At 42.0% G+C, this 20,113-nt stretch overlaps 1 protein-coding gene across 2 annotated transcripts in view; it reads left to right on the top strand.

Annotated features, from left to right (window-relative positions):
* myo10l1 (myosin X, like 1) overlaps positions 1-19,915 on the top strand; it is a 40,570-nt gene extending 20,655 nt beyond the window's left edge. The window contains exons 10-44 of one of the 2 annotated variants that reach the window (XM_086094631.1): positions 23-152; positions 779-897; positions 979-1,125; positions 1,210-1,310; positions 1,836-1,902; positions 2,095-2,187; positions 2,266-2,334; positions 2,408-2,490; positions 3,004-3,106; positions 3,627-3,707; positions 3,813-3,937; positions 4,448-4,565; positions 4,774-4,880; positions 5,021-5,309; positions 6,065-6,340; positions 6,432-6,902; positions 7,770-7,893; positions 7,961-8,099; positions 9,203-9,307; positions 9,508-9,603; positions 9,927-10,020; positions 10,185-10,240; positions 10,976-11,112; positions 11,401-11,595; positions 11,742-11,899; positions 11,990-12,110; positions 12,179-12,327; positions 13,044-13,192; positions 13,273-13,480; positions 13,554-13,690; positions 14,425-14,548; positions 14,703-15,026; positions 15,379-15,555; positions 15,618-15,809; positions 15,878-19,915. In XM_086094631.1, coding sequence (XP_085950757.1) covers positions 23-152; positions 779-897; positions 979-1,125; positions 1,210-1,310; positions 1,836-1,902; positions 2,095-2,187; positions 2,266-2,334; positions 2,408-2,490; positions 3,004-3,106; positions 3,627-3,707; positions 3,813-3,937; positions 4,448-4,565; positions 4,774-4,880; positions 5,021-5,309; positions 6,065-6,340; positions 6,432-6,902; positions 7,770-7,893; positions 7,961-8,099; positions 9,203-9,307; positions 9,508-9,603; positions 9,927-10,020; positions 10,185-10,240; positions 10,976-11,112; positions 11,401-11,595; positions 11,742-11,899; positions 11,990-12,110; positions 12,179-12,327; positions 13,044-13,192; positions 13,273-13,480; positions 13,554-13,690; positions 14,425-14,548; positions 14,703-15,026; positions 15,379-15,555; positions 15,618-15,809; positions 15,878-15,982 — 5,169 coding nt within the window. In that variant the 3' untranslated portion in view covers positions 15,983-19,915. Of the gene's footprint in view, positions 1-22; positions 153-778; positions 898-978; positions 1,126-1,209; positions 1,311-1,835; positions 1,903-2,094; positions 2,188-2,265; positions 2,335-2,407; positions 2,491-3,003; positions 3,107-3,626; positions 3,708-3,812; positions 3,938-4,447; positions 4,566-4,773; positions 4,881-5,020; positions 5,310-6,064; positions 6,341-6,431; positions 6,903-7,769; positions 7,894-7,960; positions 8,103-9,202; positions 9,308-9,507; positions 9,604-9,926; positions 10,021-10,184; positions 10,241-10,975; positions 11,113-11,400; positions 11,596-11,741; positions 11,900-11,989; positions 12,111-12,178; positions 12,328-13,043; positions 13,193-13,272; positions 13,481-13,553; positions 13,691-14,424; positions 14,549-14,702; positions 15,027-15,378; positions 15,556-15,617; positions 15,810-15,877 lie in introns of both variants that reach the window. The other variant, XM_086094630.1, reaches the window with a different exon arrangement.
* Positions 19,916-20,113: the final 198 nt, after the last annotated feature.

Genomic DNA, 20,113 nt, shown 5'->3' with positions numbered 1-20,113 from the left:
TCTCAACACTGGTTGCTTGTAGGAGGCGCTGAAGGTGCTGGAGTTCTCCGAGGAGGAGATCCGGGACATGTTCAAGCTCCTCTCGGGTGTCCTGCAGTTGGGCAACGTGGAGTTCATGACGGCGGGAGGAGCTCAGATCACCACCAAGCAAGGTCGGTGGCAAGCAAAAAAACATTTAACACATTAAGTGTCTGTGTGCATTCTCTGGATGCTGCAGCATCATACTCCGCATTCGCCACTTTGTCTCTGCCCCCAGTCTCATCTTTACTGCTACGGATTTTTTTTTTTATTCATGTTAGCGTACACATTTACTGCCGTATTCACTGGTCTCCACTGTGCTGCAGTGCTTTGTTTTCTTGCTGCCCACAGTCTCCCCTTGAATAAAACTTGTCTCCTAATGAATGTGAGTTTACACTGTTTATGTGGTATTTTACATACTCCACATTCTCCACTTTTCTGCAGTTTTAAAATTTCTTCCTGCCCTCAGTCTCCTCTTGGGTAAAATTTGTCTCCTTACCACATTTGATACATTTTTTTAATCATTAAATAGGTAGGTTACCCTGTTGCCTTGACTTGGCTCTCTGGATGCTGCAGTATTATTATACTCCACACATTGCTGCATCTTCTTGCTGCCCATAGTCTCCTCTTGGATAAATTGTTTTGTCTTACCCTGTGACTGCAGTATTACAAATACTCCACAGTCTCCACTATGTTGCAGTGCTCCGTCTTCTTGTTGCCCTCAGTCTCATCTTGGATAACGTGTGTGTTTGTTTTCCAGTGGTGACCAACGCCAGCGAGCTGCTTGGTCTCGACGCTTTCCAGCTGTCCGAAGTGCTGACTCAGCGCTCCATCATCCTGCGAGGCGAAGAGATATGCTCGCCACTCACCATCGAGCAGGTTGTTAAACACTCGGCAATTGATTTTCACTGGGATTTATTTCCTTGCAATGCTAAGCGCCCTCCCATGGCGTTGTCGCAGGCCGTGGATTCCCGGGACTCTGTTGCCATGGCGCTGTATTCCCAATGTTTCTCCTGGATCATCCTAACGATCAATCAGAAGATAAAAGGGAAGGACAATTTTAAGTCCATCGGCATCCTGGACATTTTCGGCTTTGAGAACTTTGAGGTTTGTTTGAGCACGGCACACGCGAATGAAAGAGAGCATGCACGCGCGCACATTCAGTATGAGTCGGTATGTGTCTGCATTCAGGTGAATCGCTTTGAGCAATTCAATATCAACTATGCCAACGAGAAGCTGCAGGAGTACTTCAATAAGCACATCTTTTCCCTGGAGCAGCTTGAGTACAACAGGTGCGCAAGTCTGTTTTAGTTTTTAATTGATCATTTATGTTTATTTTTTAAGTTGTTTTCAATTTGCAATTTAGTAATGTTACAAATTAGAATTTTTCTTTTTTTGTTGAATTAATTATGTTTCAATTTGTTTCAATTTGTAAAAAAAATTGATGGTTGAATTAGTTACGTATTTCATATTAAATATGCATTTTCTTGTTCTTTCATATAAATGTTTGTGTTGTATTTTTCAGTTCTTAATTTAGTATTACTGTATTTCAAAAATATTTGTGCATTTTTTTTCATTTTCCAATTTTTAAACATGTTCAATGTTGTTTTATTTAATTTATTTATTTTGGTTTACATTACCTTATTTTTACAATTTTATTGTTTTCATTCAAACATTATAATTTTTTTGTAAATTTGGAATAAGTTACAATTGTTATAATTATTTTTTTATTTTTTTATTCTTTAATTTTGAAGTAATGTAATATAATGTACAACGTGGCGTCTAATGTCCTGTTGTTTTTGTTGTGGTCTTGGCAGGGAAGGTGTCCAGTGGGACGCCATCGACTGGATGGACAACGCCGAGTGTCTTGACCTCATCGAGAAGGTATCACACATATAGTGGTGAATTTATATTAAATGTAGAGCAAGGCCTCAAGTTCAAAATTGGCATGTGGAACACGGTGCTGTCGACCTAGTTTGTCATTCCAACGGCCAAATGGGTGTGACTCGCATATTTTTATCTTTCTATTAATTTTCGTTGTATCTAACGGACCGACGACTGTTCTTGGCCCTTCAGAAATTGGGCTTGTTGGCTCTGGTGAACGAAGAGAGTCGCTTCCCCAAAGGCACAGACTTCACTCTTCTCGAGAAGCTTCACAGCAGACACTCTGTGAGTTATTGTCCCATTTTTGGTGGTTTGAACATGGCATACAATGCAGACAATACTGATGTTGCCATTTCATGGCAGACCAACCCTTACTACGTGAAGCCCAGACTGGCCGATCATCAGTTCGGTATCAAACATTACGCCGGGGAGGTGAGTAGCGCTAATGTTTTTTCCTTTACTCCATGCAGCCGACGTGATGTCTTTTGCGTTTGTGCTGCTGCAGGTCCTGTATGACGTCAAAGGCATCCTAGAAAAGAACAGAGACACGTTCAGAGATGACATCCTCAACATGCTCAAAGACAGCAGGTAGGTAGGTTTGTGTGTGACAATCACAGCCAAGATCACGAAAAAAAAATCCTACTGCATTGAGCCTTTGATTAATATTTAATGATTTATTCAAATTAAAAACCATACAGTAGTGCAGTAAAACCAAATAATATAAATCCCCAAAAATATATTTTTAAAAAATGTAATAAAAAGATTTTCTTAAGTGCGATCTGCACTGTAATTTGAGCTTTTTTTTGTGTTAAAAAATAAACATATTTAGTTTTGTTTGAATAATAATAACAATAAAAAATACACAAACATTATGACATTTTTTTTTAAAGCACAAATATTATAACAATAATATTTGAAAATAATAAAAAATATTTTTTTACTTAAGACTTTTTATAATTGATTATATTTTCATGGGTACTCTTTTAAAAACAAAAACCTAAATGTATTCATGACCAAATATGTCATTTAGGTATCTTTTCGAAAATGCGCTTTGAAGTCCTCAGATAATGGTTATGTCTGCATTTTGCACAATATTTTTAGGTTGGACTTCATCTATGACCTTTTTGAGAAGGTGGGCAGCAGGAACAACGAGGAGAAGATGGGAACGGCCAGACGCAAGCCCACCGTCAGCTCACAATTCAGGGTGTGCTTTACAACACATCATCAAAATAAAAATGAACAAATGCTGTATAGTAGTGGCTTTCGAGATATGGACAATTTATTGCTTTGACAGCCAAACAACTGCCGAAAGAAAGACCCTGTTAACTTGATGCTAACATATAATGGAAAACGCCATTGACATGCTAATGATTAGCATCAATATCATCAGTTCATTTTGCTACTGCCCCTGGTGTCCAAGGCAGGCACACCAGAAGCAGTAGCAAAATGAATTGAAGCATTGAGTCATTATTCATAAACCTATATTGTGTCTAATAATAATTTTATTCTATTATTTTATAAAGTACAATATCATTGAGTACTATTTTCCTTGTTAGCAAACATTAAAAAAAAATTATTTTAGTTTTTATTTATTTCTTTAGGTATGTATTGACAGCTCCATTTATTTCAAAAGGGAAAAATAATTTGCGATACAGTGTTTTGAGTTACGATTGTGGACACGGAACAAATTAAACTCATATCTGAAGACACTTTCTATCCTGCAGGACTCCCTGCATGCTCTCATGGCCACTCTGAGTGCATCCAATCCTTTCTTCATCCGCTGCATTAAGCCCAACATGGAAAAGGTTTGTTTGCGCCTACCTCATGTCTATTAGATTAATTTGCTTCTTTTTTTTTAGCTCTTGAAATTAATTCAACATTCTTTTTTTTCTTCCTTTTTTTGCTGGCAGAATCCCAACGTGTTTAACCCGGAGGTCGTCCTGAACCAGCTGAGGTACTCGGGGATGCTGGAGACCGTCAAGATCCGACGCGCCGGTTTCCCCGTCCGAAGAACTTTCAAAGACTTCTTCTTGCGGTGAGTCATTCTAAATCCGACCGCATAGCTCCACCCACAAACTGCAATAAATTGGCACTGTAAGTCAAGGTACCACTTTATATGACTTACCTTGTAGACAAAAGTGTGCCTCTGGATTTTTGTTGAAGGATTCAAATGAGTAAGTAGACGGCCGCATAGCCGCTCGACACATTAGTAGCATAACAAACATTTTGTTTAACAATATAACAATCCTATTACAGATAACACAAGTACATTGCTTATCTTGGAATAAGCAAAAGATGGCCTGTTAGCTTTTGAGGGATTCCAATTACTAATATGTGGACAGGCGCGTAGCCATTATACCCGTTAGTAGAGTAGCATTAGCAGTTTGGCTAACAAGCTAACAACAGTATAGCTTTTTTTTTTACATTGCTTGTCGTACATCGCTAACATTGGCGCAGACAAGTATTTATCTGTTGATGTTTGACAGATTCAAATTAATATGTGGATGAGTGCATAGCTTCATCCTGTATACATTCTTCCTGGCAGGTATAAGATCATTTACAAGGAGAAAGTAGCTACAGTAGGAGATGACAAGAAGAGGACAACGGATCTTCTGACTAAATACGACAAGACCAAGAAGGAGTGGCAGCTGGGGAAGACCAAAGTAAGATTTCTTCGTTTGATTAATTTAATAAAATGTGTTTATTTGTTTAAAAAAAAAATATTTACAATATATATTTAACTTTGAACCATTAATTAAGAAAAAAGAAAAAAAGTTGTTGTTTTTTCTAACAAACATCATCAATTAATTAATTAATTATTATTAATTATTAATTAATCTGTACTTCGTCTTTTGCTATTTCCTGAACCAGGTGTTTATGAAAGAGTGTCTTGAGCAACGCTTGGAGAAAGACCGCGACGAAGTTCGACGCCAGGCTGCCATGATCATAAGAGCTCACCTTCTTACTTTTTCGGCCGAGTAAGACCCCCGTATCACTAACTTTTAACTCATTCGCTGCCACCCCGTTCAAAATGAATCTTTGACGCCTAAAGCCGTCTATGGCAGTGAATGTGTTAATAATGTTTTTTCCTACTGTAATAAAAAGTTGTGTCATTTAGGAAACATTTCCAGCGAGTGCGCGCCAGCACCGTCACGCTGCAGAAGCACCTGCGCAGGCACATCCAGCGAGGCCGCTTCGCATGCCAGCGCAAGGCGGCGCTCGTGCTTCAGAGGCACCGGCGAGGCCAAGTGGCCCGAGCCCGTGTCCGCAAACTCAGAGAGGAGAGGAGGAAGAAGGAGGAGGAAGAGAAGAAACAAGAAAAGGAGGCGGAGGAGGTGGGCGAGGAGGAGGCGGACGGCGACGTGGGGCAGGAAGGAGCCAGTGAGGGGACCAATAAATCCTCTGAGGCAAGTTTTTATAGTTTTTCAGGAGCACTTAGGACCACCCCCTCATTTGAATAACGTTTCATGATGCATTTCATGCTGACAGAGTCTGCAGCATGAAATAAATAAATATGAGAGCACAACGTTTTATTTAGAGATTGATTTTTAAATCTATTATGTATTTATTTATATTTTTATTTCCACATCATTTTTTATTTTTATTTTTATTTTTTGAGTCTCATTTTTTATTTTTCTATGGTTTTTTTTACTTTTATTTATTTATTTATTAATGAATTTATATTTTTTCTTGTTTTTAATTTCCATTTAGATTAAAAAATATATATATTTTATGTTTGACTTATGTTTTTTATATCCATCTTTATTTTCACATTTGTTTATTTTTATTTTTTTTATTTTGGCATTTTTGGTCCTCCATAAACACCATGTGCCATATTTTGTGAGATGTCACTGATGTTAAAGAGCATGGGCGAGAGATATGATCCCTGAAGCCCTCCATTTCTTTGGCGGCAGTGACAGCTACACTGTCAGTCGCTGGTCTTCAGTCTTCAGCACAAATGTTCGTTCTGCCAGCATGATGAGAGAACATACCACGTGCTTGTTGGAGATCTTCTTATGAAGCTTTAGTATCATGTTCCAGAATCTTGGTGGAGGAAGCACTTACTGCCGATATGCCTTTAAAATCTAAATACTTTGGCCACTATCACTCCATTCCACTTGAACATCAAAAAATCGAAACAATCTCCTCCCCTCCTCTCCAGGACAATGCGCGTCAGATGGAGGAGATCCTTCAGCTGGAGCGCGAGATCGAGCGTCTGCAGCAGAAGCGCGAGGACGAGGTGTCGCAACTGTGTGAGTCGTCCAAGCAGGAGCTGCAGTTGCGCCGCGACGCCGAGCTCAAGCGCATGAAGAAGGAGGCCTCGCGCAAGGCCACGGGCCTCATCGACCTGCTCAACTTCGGCGGCGTGGATCCCGCTCTGGGCGAGGCGGCGCAGGCCGAGGTTGACGGCGAGGCCCAACCTCCCAAGGCCGCCCAGGTGAGTCTAGCTCATTTATAATTATTATTATATTGTTGTTTTTCTTTGAAAATCTTTTAAAAAAAGGTGGGGGGGGTGGGGCCATGCTTAGGCTGCCACCGCCACACAGCCCAGCAAGTCAAAGGACGAGGAGGTGGATGAGGGTTTCCACGCCGAGGAGGAGTGCATCCCACTTCCTGACTTCCCCCCTCCGGTTGAGACGGACACCCCCATGGATCAGGCCATATTCGCCCACCTCCCTCCACCGCCGCCGGCGTTCGCCGAGGGGATGGTACCCGCCGCTCCTCCCCCGCTCCCGCCGGAGGGGCAGAAGGCCGAGCCGGAGAGGAAGGTGAGCGTGGCGGACAGCCTGGTGGATGGCGAGGAGCCCATCTACAGCATGCCCGCCGACACCGAGTCCGACTACGACCAAGAGGAGGAGGAGGGCTCGGTGACGGCCGGCGACGACAGTTCGGTGTCGGGCAGCAACCGGGGTAGCGCCGCCGCCGCTGACGAGGAGCACCCGCGCAAGTCCACCTGTACCAGCGTCAGCGCCGAGTCCTACCGGGGCAGCTCCGACTCTGTGAGGACACACATTACACATGTGCATGCAGAAACAGAAAGAATTATACGGAGGAAAAAAAAAGATGAATTCTCTTAACAGATAAAATGAAGAAGAAAATGACTTGAAAAATACTTTTTTTTTTAAAAGGGGGACAAGTCCCAGAAAAAATAATGGAAAATATATATTAATCTCTTTTGTTCCGTACCATTTATACACTTAGGACTCACTAAATTCAACTGACTTTATTATTTAATCTTATTTAAAGTAAAAAAAATAAAACACGTGCACAGAGACATCTAATAATAGAAAGTTCTGGTCAGTTAAAAGAGGAGAAAAAAATTAATGAAGAAACAATGAAAATTGGAGGAATAATAAAAAAAGAGAAGAATGATATTCATTTTGACCTAATAGGATAATGGGAAATTATTCATTTAAACTTGATAAACTGCAACAACAACAAAAATGCAGGGAAAAACATTTAATTATATAAATAACAGTTTGACCAGAAAAAAATGAAACAAGTCAAACAAGGTAGAAAAAAAGGAAACAAAGACAATCTGAAAGATTGAAAACTTTGAAATAAACATTTGTCCCCACCTTATTTCTGACCAGAAAAAGTAAATAATTTGAAACAGAATGATTTTGTGTAGACTTAGAGGACAGACACTCACAGGCATGTGCAGTCACACGCGTAAGTTTACGGTACGTGTACACATGTAATACTAGAATAGGAAAAAATAATCATTAATAATAATCTGAAAGTCTTCACTATTTATTTGTGCATTGAAAATGACAAAAATGGACTTAGTCCACTCCAGTTCGCCGCGACTCATACTCACATAGATACTTCGCCTTCGTTCAATCGTGTGACTATTACGGCTCCAGTACGCAGGCAGCGACGACGAGCACGACGGCATGATGGACACCGACGAAGAAGCCGCGAACGGACGAGTGACCTTGTTCAACGGCAACGGGCCGCCATATTTCCACGGTTACCTCTACATGAAAGGTGAGACTTCTTCTCAACTCGCTTTATATCATCACGCTTTTCTGATTCCGTCTCCTCCCTCCTGCAGCCGGCCTGATGATCCCCTGGCGGAGGCGCTGGTGCGTGCTCAAGGACGAGACCTTCATGTGGTTCCGCTCCAAGCAGGAGTCCCTCAAGTCGGGCTGGCTCTATAAGAAAGGAGGAGGCCTATCCACCCTCTCGCGCAGGTTGTTGTAGTTGTTACCATGCGTGTTTCGTGGGTCACATGTTTGCATTTTGGGAGTTTGTAATGTGTACTATAATGTAGGGCTCCTTCTTTGATTGGGATAAATGTATCTTATTTGTTGAAGTGTGATGAACAACTTCTAATACTTCCAACCAGTAAAAAATGACTTTTTTTTTTCAATTGAAAAATGGAGAGAGAGAAAAATCTAAATATTAGTTCCTACCAGAAGTAATATAATTGCCTTCAACAAGTTGGGACATTTGCTCATTAAATTAAGCAAAAAGAAGAAAAATATTACCAGAAATATATTACCAGAAATAAGGACAATATGAAAAATGAACAAAGACATTTATTGAAGCGTTTATGAAAGTGTAACCTTTGACTTCCGAAAAGAAAAAAATGATTCATAAAAAAAAGTATAGTTAAATAAATAAAGCAAAAAGCGTTGTCAATGTTTTATGGAAGTCTAATCATAAACTTAGACATCTTCTGACCAAAATCCAGTGGGAAAAAAATCCTGTATCATATTTAATATATAATATGATCAATTAATTAATTTATGTTTTCATAAACTAAATAAACAAAAGAGAAAAAATATATACTCTACTTTTTTGAAGGGTATATGAATGTGTTTTTTTCATCTCCTTGACAACACTCTTTTAAATTAAATTATAAATTTTATAAAATGGGGGGGGGTGAAAAAAGGAAAGTAAACTGTAAAATAAATTTGAAAAAGAAAGTAAACAAATTTGAAAAGATCAAAATAAATTATAAATGATAAAAACTAAACTAACTACTACCTACAACCTGCAAAAAATTAAATAACAACATTTTGGTGGTTTGTTTTTTATTCTTAAAATAAATATTAGTTCCACAAATATTTTTGTCAGTTTGTTACATTAAGTTACCTTAACTTTACTATACATTGTATGATTGAGATATCATCATCTACAAAGCAAACTATTGAATCTGTTTGTTGTCGAATACATTGATAAATGGTAACTCAAAAACGGATTAAATTGTAATTAATAAGTGTTTTCTTGTTGGCTTCAGAGAAGCCGTCTTGTTAATCCACATGAAATCGAACGGTTTGTCTCTGATCAGAAACTGGAAGATGCGCTGGTTTGTGCTGAGGGACAGCAAGCTGATGTACTACGACAACGACAGCGAGGAGAAGCTGAAGGGAACCATCGACATTCGGGCTGCAAAGTAAGACACAAAAAAACAAAAACATCCACATTTTGTGTTTAAAGGTGGTTGTTGAACTGTGGTACTACCTAGGGTAAAAAAATTAAAAAAAAGCCCCAGACAACTTAGCTCCAATAATTTGGACACACAAACACCTCCGCCATGATAAGATGACAGCTCAGGGAGGAGTAGGAACATTAACGTTGCATTTGTGTGCTCAGAGAGATCGTCGACAACCACGAGAAGGAAAACGCTCTGAACATCGTGACGGATGAGAGGACCTACCAAGTTTTTGCAGAGTCACCAGAGGACGCCAGGTTGGTTGCCGCTTGCAAGTTTTGTCAACTACAACAGTAATTAAATGTATTTTTCCCCCCACCGAGCTATGCCAGCGACATATATTGACAGGCAGAACAGTTAAATGCTATACCACTAGATGGCGCAAAGGTAGAATTAAACGTACATGTTGTCATTCATAAAATGTTTGCGTAAGGTGAGACAAGATTCTCATTATTTCTGTACACGGTGCTACTTTGGTTTGAGTTCCCAACATTTAGACCGCTGAAGCTTGTCATGTAACTCATGTAAAATATGGACTTTTATATGCTAACTATCTATCATTTTCTCTGTTCATGCGTAGCGGATGGTTTAATGTGCTCAGTAAGGTACGGGTTTGCACGCCGGAGCAACTTCTGGAGATGTCCCACGAGCAGGCCAACCCCAAGAACGCTGTGGTCAGTCCCTAAACAACATTTTTTTCTTTGATCACAATTCCCTCATTGCTACAAGGAAGCAGTAGACACTAGCTGGTCACAACATTAGGTACAGGGGTGCATCACCTTTTGAGAGTGACATCATAGGACTCTATTCATTTGTGTTATTAATGTTTTGACCTCAGGGCACGCTTGACGTGGGCCTGATTGACTCCGTCTGTGCGTCGGACAATCCTGATCGGTGAGTCGCATTTATGCTACTGTACTGCATTTTCTCTTTTTATTTATTTTTTATTTTTATTTTGGAAGTTATTTATTTTGTCGTTCATAATTCCTACATTACTACTGAATTTTTTTTACATTTTTAAATTTAGAATTTTATTTTTTTAATTAATTAAATTGTTGTTTTATGTTGTTGTTTATGTTTATGTTGTTTATGTCGTTTTATTTATTTTTTAAATGATAGAAATACAAAAAAAAGTCTCGTTTGTTTAAACAAACAAAATATAATAAATAATATAGTTCTAAATGTTTTTAAAAATATTTTACTTTTTATACATTTTTAAAGTAGGATTTATGGTTGAATTTTTTTGCATTTTTTTAAATTTACAATTAAACTTTGTATTACTTTCTTTCATTGTATAATGTTTTTATTTGTAATTAATTTCTTTCATTTTATCTTTTATTATTCATAAACTTAGGTGAAAGTTAAGGATCTCCAGAGCAAGGTTTTTTTTGTTTCGCTTACTCTCCCTTTACAACGATAATAATGTTGCTAAATGAAATCGGCGTTACTCTTCAAAAGGCAAATCTCATTCGATTGCACAGGTTTACCTAATGTAGCAGCTGAGTCTAAAAAAATAGCACAAGACAATGCAAAATATCAATTTTTGTCTGTTATTTCTTGGCTTCAAAGCAAAGTTGACCATTTAGGCAACATTAAGTTGGATTTTTGCACTTTGGTGCTGTTTTCCAGGCCCAACTCCTTCGTGATCATCACAGCCAACCGCGTGATCCACTGCAACAGCGACACGCCCGAGGAGATGCATCACTGGATCAGTCTGCTGCAGAAGCCCAAAGGCGACGCCAGGATCGACGAGTTCCTCGTTCGAGGTGACACAGCCATTGAATCTCTATGTTTCATTACTTTTGTGTAAATGTATTACTGTCTTTAAGTAGATAAGTAAGTTCTTAGTGGGGGGTTGTTGGACTCATGCCCAGTGCTGTAAATATGTCACTGGACAGTGGACACGGTTTTAGCCACGCTCAAGACAGTCAGAATAACTGAAATAGTGAAAAACAGATTCACGCTATATCTCCACTATTCAATACTACAGATTTGTTAGTCTTTGCACATGTTTTCAGTACTTATCTTGCCCTCTTGTCTGTTCGCCTTTCAAGGTTGGCTCCAGAAGGAGGTGAAGACAAACGCCAAGAGCGCATCGCTGAAGCTGAAAAAGCGCTGGTTCGTCCTCACGCACAACTCACTAGACTACTACAAGAGCTCAGAGCGCAACTCTTCCAAAATGGGCACGCTGGTGCTTAATTCGCTCTGCTCCGTCATCCAGCCGGACGACCGAGTGCACAGGGAGACAGGTGAGAAAAATGCTTTTAAATCCAGAAAGTAGAAACACCCTTTATGTTAATGAAAAACTGTTCTCAATTGCCTTATCTGATAAAAAAATAAGTATTATTGTTATTATTGTTATTATTATTATTAATTATGGCCATCTTTGTTGTAGGATACTGGAACATCATCGTGTATGGTAGGAAACATTCCTATCGCCTCTACACCAAAATGCTGAATGAGGCCATGAGATGGACAGGCGCCATACAAGGCGTCATTGACAGCAAGACCCCCATTGAGACCCCGACACTGCAGCTCATCAGAGACATCAAGGTAAAACCGTGTTTGACACTGTTAGGTAAGTAATAATTGAACGATGGGCTAACGCCAAGGGCCGTTTGGAACCTATTGTGATGTTAACAGGAGAACAGTGTGAATCCCGAAATAGTGGAGCAGATGTACAGGAGGAACCCCATCCTCAGATACACGCAGCATCCTCTACACTCGCCGCTGCTGCCGCTGCCATACGGCGAGGTCACCAGCTGTGAGTTTTCCCTTTGAAAACAACTTCACGGTCTGACCAGTTGTGACAATTCCCCTATGTTTGTGCAGTGCAAAGGCAGCAGGGCTATGCTAGCTTGCAGGACGAGGCGGTGCGGGTCTTCAACTCGCTGCAGGAGATGGAGACACTGGCAGACACGGTCCCCATCATCCAGGGCATTCTACAGACTTGCCAGGACCTGCGTCCTCTCAGGGAAGAGGTTAGTACTTTGGGTCCAGACTCAGTAATCCAGATCAACCCAAATGACTGATGTACCCAACCAACCTACCTGACAGACTGACTAGCACAACCAACCCGGATAAGGCAGACGCAAACCCATCCACAGACCAAACCAAAACAAACAAAACAACTAAATCCAGTCCAAGTCAGACATGCACCCACTCACCGACCAACCAATCCAACTAGCCAATTAACCAATTAACCAACCAACCAATATGACCCAAACAAAGCAAACCAGTCCGATTGACTGTCCTACTTAATCCAGTCCAACCCAGACATGCACCAACCCAATCAACCAACCTTCCAACCAGCTAGCCAATCAACCAAAAAACCAACATGATCCAAGCCAACACAGCCAACTGACTGACCAACCCAATCAACCAACCAGCGCAGTTCAACCTAGACATGCCACCTCCCACAGTCAATCAACCAACCGAACGCAACCCAAACCAACCTAACAGACGCAGTTACCCAATCAACCAACCAACCAACAAACCCAACAAATTAACCAAACAAACAAATACACAGCTAACACGACCCAATCCAACCCAGACCAACGAGACTGAGTGCCCGACCCAGTCAAACAACAAGTAAACCCAATTACGTTGAACCTAGACATTCACCCACCCTCTGATAAACCCAACCAAGCAAGCAAAAAAACAACCTAACAGTAAATCATTCTGTTGTGTTTCTCAGGTTTATTGTCAGGTGATCAAGCAGACCAATCATGTGCCTCAACCCAACAGCCCAGCCAACCGGGCGCACTGGCACCTCCTCACCTGCATGAGCTGCACCTTTCTCCCCAGTCGCGTTATCCTCCGATATCTCCGCTTCCACCTGAAGAGGTGTGTTGTTTGACAAGCCCCCCACCAACTTTCCTTCCTGTAAACTGTATATCTAAACTGCCAGTGCGCATCTGCCTTAGGGTACGCGAACGTTACCCCAGCACGGAGATTGAGCGATACGCCGCTTTCATCGGAGAATCCCTGAAGAAGACCAAGACTCGTGAGTTTGTGCCCTCTCAGGAGGAGATTGCCGCCTTGCTGGTGAGGCAGGAGATGAGCACCACCGTGTACTGCCACGGTGGGGGGTCCTGCAAGATCTCCATCAACTCGCACACCACGGCCGGAGAGGTGCGCATACACTTAACACGCAAAATATACAGTTAAGGAATCTGCAGAGAACACTAAAATGTTTCTGCTCAAGGTTGTCGAGAAGTTGATCCGAGGCTTGGCCATGGAGGACAGCAAGAACCTTTTCTCTCTTTTTGAGCACAATTCTGTGACGGATCGAGCCTTGGAGAGCAGAGTCATTGTGGCGGATGTTCTAGCCAAATTTGAAAGGTACAGTTTGTCACGTTCTACAAAATTAAACTGCACGACAAAGAACATTTTTATGGACAAAGCACTAAGTTAGATGTACACTACTTAAACGTATCATTAGCTCCATCAACACAGTTTAATGAAATTGAATTCATGAGCTGTATACAGTAAGAATTATTGACCAACCAACTTATGCTACCAGACCAATCCGACTAACCGACCGCCTGACATAACGAGTTACCTACCGAGCTACCAAACTGGCCAACATGGCCAATTTCCAACCAGGACCAAGCTAATTCAATAACCAACCAACACAACAGACTGACCAATGCAACCTCCCAACCTGACCAACTGACTGACCCAACCACCTATCAAACCCTTCTGACTAACTAACACAACCAAACAACTCAGCCAACCCAAATGATTGACTGACCATTCTAAGTTCGAAACCGTTCTAAATAAATAACGCGCCCAACTCAACACAACTGACTTACCCCACCCAATCAACTCGGCTGACTAAGTAACTAATCAAACCAACCAATTCGACTGGCAAATGCAACCAACCTGACCCGTTGACCAACCAACCAAACAACTGAACCCAGCCAAACAACTTAAATGACAGACGGCCCAGTCAATGAACTCAACCAACCAGACTGACTGAACGTATTGATCCAGCCAAAGAACCAACCAACCATCTTACCATCCAACTCAAACCAAACCAGCTGACTGAATCTGATTTGGTGTTTTATTTCCAGACTTTCTGGCAGTGAGGAAGAGGAGGAAGAAGGAGAATGGAAGCTGTACTTCAAGCTCTACTGCTTCTTGGATGTGGAGAGCATGAACAAAGAAGGAGTGGAGTTTGCCTTCATGTTTGAGCAGGTGGGTTACTCGACCTCCTACCCACTTACTGACCAGTCGTCCTACCTACCTAACTGTTCTCCGATTAGGAAAACTTTTGTCCAAGTAGTGTATCTGCCATCAGATGTGGTCTGTGTTTGCCACCTCACTTCCTCTTCCTCTCTCTGCAACCCAGGCCCACGAGTCGCTCATCAGCGGACACTTCCCGGCATCCGAGGAGACTTTGCAGCACCTGGCCTCCTTGCGTCTGCAGTATCTCCACGGTGATGGGGCGGGCCGTGCCGGATGGAGTCTGGGGACCGTCTATCCCATCGGACGTCTCCGCAGCCGTATCATACACTCCACCAGCGCTACGGCGGGAGGAGGCACAGCTGACGGTAAAGCAGCCGCGGGAGGTCCGGGCGGTGTTGGCGTCGCAGTCGAGAAACGCAAGACGCCGAGCTTCCTCGACGGCACGCTGAGAAGGAGCTTCAAGACGGGCTCGCTGAAGAAACAGAAGGTTAGTGAGGAGCAGAAACTAGAGCGTACAGTCCTTCAATGTCTGCAATTTGATCAGTCAGTTGGACATGGCTGAAGTACACTCGAAAAATAGCTGGGCCAAAATAACCCAAATTGGGTCAAGAATGGACCAACCCAAGTTTTTTAGTTATTTAACCCAAAAAGTTGGGTCAAATTAAATCAATAGCTCACATCACAAAACAACCCCCAAATTGGTTTGTCTAGGTTATTCATTTGACCCAACTTTCTGAGGTCTTTAGTCCATAAATTTGGGTCAAATAAATAACCCACAAATCAATGGATTTTTTACGTCTATAGCCGCCAATGGCACTGAATGTAATTTGTGTTTTCAGGTGGAAGAGGAACAGATGCTGGAGATGTGGGTTAAGGAGGAGACATCGGCCACGCGCACCAGCGTGCTGGAGAAGTGGACGCGGCTGCAGGGCATGGCGCAGCACCAGGCTATGCTCAAATACATGAGCATCATCAAGGAGTGGCCCGGATATGGATCTACTCTCTTTGACGTGGAGGTACCGATGGCAAATAGCGAATATGTTTTCGCAATCTATTTATGTGACCTCCTCTTCTTTAGTGTAAGGAAGGCGGTTTCCCTCATGATCTGTGGCTGGGAGTGAGCGCGGACAATGTGTCCGTGTACAAGCGAGGCGAACCCAAACCTCTGGAGATGTTCCAGTACGAGCACATAACGTTCTTTGGTGCGTCGCAGCTCTGCACCTACAAGATCATCGTGGATGAGAGGGAGATGTTCTTTGAGACGCCACTGGTGAATTGAATTCCTTTTTACTTCATCCTTTTAGCGCTCAGTCCTCTAATACTAAAATGTGTCCTTAGGTTGGCGAGATCACCAAGATCATGCGGGCTTATATTAACATGATGGTGAAAAAACGCTGCAGCATCATGTCCGTCACCAGCGTCGCCAGTTCGTTTGTGAGTTGATTGCCTTTGGCCCAATCAGAGCCATCGGTTTTCCCCACCGGCTGACGATGCGCATCCTGGACAGAGGCAGTCGCATCAGTCCCTGCCTAGCGTGGAAAGTGGACCCTGAAGCCACAGGGATCGGTCAGACCGGATTGGGTACTTTTGGGGATTTTTTTTTTCATTCAAGCATGACACATGAACCTGGATTTTTGGAGGACAGTTCTTTCTCATACAGTACATTACCCCATTTGTAGTCCTTGCATGTAGATGTTCGAGCAAAGTCCAAATGCTCTGATTTTCTTCCTTGTTGGCCTCAAGCACAAAGCACCCATCAGTTGTCCTGTCTTACTCTGACCCAGGACTCACAGGGCCTCTCTCCTAGAACTCGGGCTGAAGAGGAGGGGGTAATACATTAAAACATTTGAGGATGGTCTTTCGCACATGACCTAGGAGGTCTGCCTCCATGGACCAAGGAGAAGGGCTCACATCTGGGAGCCCCACCCCCCAGAACCCACCTCCTAGGACCTGGTGGTGGGCGTCCCTTCTTGAATCCAATCCTAAAACCTGCAGACTGGAAGTTACATCCTGTACCTGGGTTCTACATTCTAGATCCCCCAAAGATCTGTGGATGTAGGGACGGTCTTTCTCAAGAAAACCGCTGCAGGACCATGTTCAGGCTACCTCTTACCTCTCATCCAGGTCCACCTCCAGGAACCAGTTGGTCTATTTGAAGATCCAGGGTTTTGCTTTCTTCCAGGACAGCAACCGCTGAGACTCAAGATAACTAGCTCCTAGGACTTGGTGGGGGGAGGTGAGGTCTCTTTCTGAACCTAAAGCCAGGATCGAGGGAACTACCTCTAGGACTCAGGGGGGCTTGCTTCAGTAAGCAGGGAGGGGCTACCTCTGAAGACCCAGGGTATTGCTCACTTCCTGGATACCAGCCCCTTGGACTCAAGATAGCTATCTCGTAGGACTTGGTCAGGGGAGGTGAGGTCCCTCTCTGAACCCAACCCCAGGATCTAGGGGAACTACCTCCTAGCAGTCAGTGGGGCTTGCTTCCAGAAACCAGGGAGGGGCTTCCCCTGAGGCCCCAGGGTATGGCTCCCTTTTAGGACTCCACCACCTCAGGACCAATTTTGGGCTACCTCCTAGGTCTTCATCTTAAGACCCAGTAACCTTCCCATTTAAGGATCGTGGTCTCACCCACCAAAAATTCCCAGCACCAATGGGGGCTACCTCCTCGGACCCAGAGGATGGAGGATGGGAGAGGGGGGTGCCCCCCTTTGTTGCACTGCCAGACATTCTGCTTAAAGTTCATGAGCCTTTCTCTACTCGTGCATTCGTCCTCACCCCATCGCAAATTATTAAGTTACAGTGTTAAATTCTTGCTTGCTTTTGTCGCTCGGTGTCTTTTCTACGTGACATCACTTCTATCACATCTGTCGTTGGGGGGGTGGGGTCTCTTCTTTTCGGACAAGGGGGCAGAAAAGAAGATATTCACTCACCAGTGCCACTGTGTGGCCATAAAAAGAAACTACAGCCAAAATGGAAGCTGATTGGAATGCTTGGGAATGATATCAAGGAAGACCACCATTGTGATGTAACGCATTGCACTCACATGGTGTGCGCTTTGACTGCATATTCACACACAAACTGAAGCAAGTTGTGTTGTTTTTGTACTGTATGTCACGTAATAAGAGTTATTATTGAATTTTGGGTGGTCCCAGCACTGTACAACCGATAGAGAATCTACACTAAAGGCCATGTGACATCCCGAGAGTGTAAGATATGAGCAATTTAAAGGGTGTCATTCACTGGCAGTGCTATTCGTGTGAATCACAGAGAAACACAATGTTTGGATGAATTTACAATCTAAAAACAGTTGGGTCAAAAATAACCCAACTATGGGTCAAAAATGGACCGATCCTCTACTTGGGTCAATTTGACCCAACTTTGAGTCAAGAAATGGGTCTTTTAGTGTAAATTAATAAATATTGGTCAGATCCTTTACTTGGGTCAAAAAATTTGATCATTTTGTATAAAACAACCTTTGGGTCAAATTGACCCATAAAGTGGATGGGTCCATTTTTTATCTATAATGGGACTACTTTTGACCAAACTGTTTTTAGAGTGTGCTGTTTTGTTTTTGTTTTTACTCTATTAGTATACACTTGTCTGATCATGCAGTTTTTTTTTCTTTATAACAAAAATGATATAAGTGCACCAGTCAGTCTGTATGTGTTTTTCCATGTGACTTTTTGGTACTGCAATTACTGTACAACAACCCCCACCCCTCCCCCACGCTAATACATAAGTGCTGTGTGTGCGTGTGTACCACCCTGTATTCTAAACCACATTATATTGGAAAAGAAACGAAGAGAAGTAACAATTCCTCGGGAATGAGATGTATTTATATGACTAAGCAAACGATGGTGTTGTGATCGTGCGTTAAAGGGGAAGAAAGAAGAGCATGGGGATTTTAAATGGGAGGGGGGGATGAGCTTATGTATTTATTAACATAATTTATTGATGAGTGTGTTGATGGAGGAGGGCTGCGTTGTATATTTTAGGAAAAAAAATGCTGATTCAAAAGGTTCATATCATATTTCCTCAAATAATGGCATCAGCATGTTGTCGTTGTGATCCGCTTAAGACAAACTAATGTGAGTGAATCGGTAGTTGCTGCAGTTCATCGATGCTATCGTTCAGCCCAATTCCGCTCTATTGCTAACCAAAACAGCAGCAACCATCGGTATGTAGTTCCAGTAGATTGAGATGTACCCGCTCCGCAATGTTGTTGTTCTTGGGAGCTATGCGCCTCCACCCATCCTGCAGTTGAGTAACATAACGCCACCTCGGGCCACTATTTGAGGAAATATGATATCTACGAAACTGTGAAGAGACAGAAATATGGATTTTGCATAACATGAGTGCTGGTATGTGTGTATGTTTGGACAGTGATGTCATCGCATCATGTGACACTAACACAACAGGTCGAGGCCATTTTTGTCGTCTAGCAGCAGGTTGGCTGTATCTTCAACTTGAGAAATACTGAGGTCAAAACCTTCCATTTATCAGAGAATATTGACTTTTCCATTGTAATATTTCACTCTGCCTATTTCAACAGAATAGAACCACAGTGGATCCAGAAAATAAACACGCCCAATTTGTAGACTTCTTTTTTTTAATATGTAAATTACAATCTGCATATTTCAGTTGGAAAAACAACAAATATGTTAGGAGAATCCGGTGACATTAAACAAATAATTTGGTGAAGCACCTTTTGTCAATATTTGCAAATATTTTTTTTAATGCGGAAGCACTTCAAATGTTTCCTTTTTTTAAATTTAAGTCTGGGCTCTGGTCTTCCCAAAATTTGAGCACCTCTTAAAACCCCAAGAGAGGCTATACCTTCAAGAACCCTTCGGAAGGGGGGAGGTGAGTTTGAGGCATCCTCGCTTTCTGTATCCACTGTAGATGACCTTACAGAACTTCAATGTGTTGAGTAATAGCTGCAGAATTGCCCACGATGCATTGCACACTGTCTGATAAAAGAAGGGTTCCATCCCGCTTGAACTTTTGGCAATAAATGAGTGCAAAACTGAAAAAGCCATAGCAACCTATAGGACCCTGAAGCCACCTGTTGTATGTGTTCTAGCGCTACACTTCTGTCTGTCTCTGATGTTTAATCCAACAGGAACTTCAGCAGAACGCAATCCCAGGTGGGGTGACGGGGGGGAAAAATGTCCTGCCATTAGCCGCAGGCGGCCAGCGTGGGTTTTATTATTATTATTATTATTATTATTATTATTACATTTTCATGTTATGCTTATTATCACCTTTAAACATTTTTCTTGTTGAGACAAAAAAAGAGAAAGAGAGTGATATGTGTGTTATTTTTTATTTTGAACTGAATTTTAAAAATATGCTTTAATAAATTATGAGAATTGCCGTCTGATGTAAGTGGATTTCTTGTGACTGATATAATTTACATTCAAGTCATGTAAACACTTTCATCATCGGGACTTTATGGTTTAACATTGTTTTAATGAGTTGTTGCAACATTATTGCGTCGTTGCAGTTTGTCCATTTTAAGGCATGACAATATCTTATGGATGCACGCCCCTGCTTGACATGACATGACAATTT

This window comes from Leptonotus elevatus, chromosome 14 (genome assembly GCF_054856555.1).
Source record: "Leptonotus elevatus isolate MCC_2025b chromosome 14, RoL_Lele_1.0, whole genome shotgun sequence".
NCBI lineage: Eukaryota > Metazoa > Chordata > Actinopteri > Syngnathiformes > Syngnathidae > Leptonotus > Leptonotus elevatus.
The sequence above is the reverse complement of the archived record's forward strand: the minus strand, read 5'-3'. Positions and strand labels throughout refer to the sequence as shown.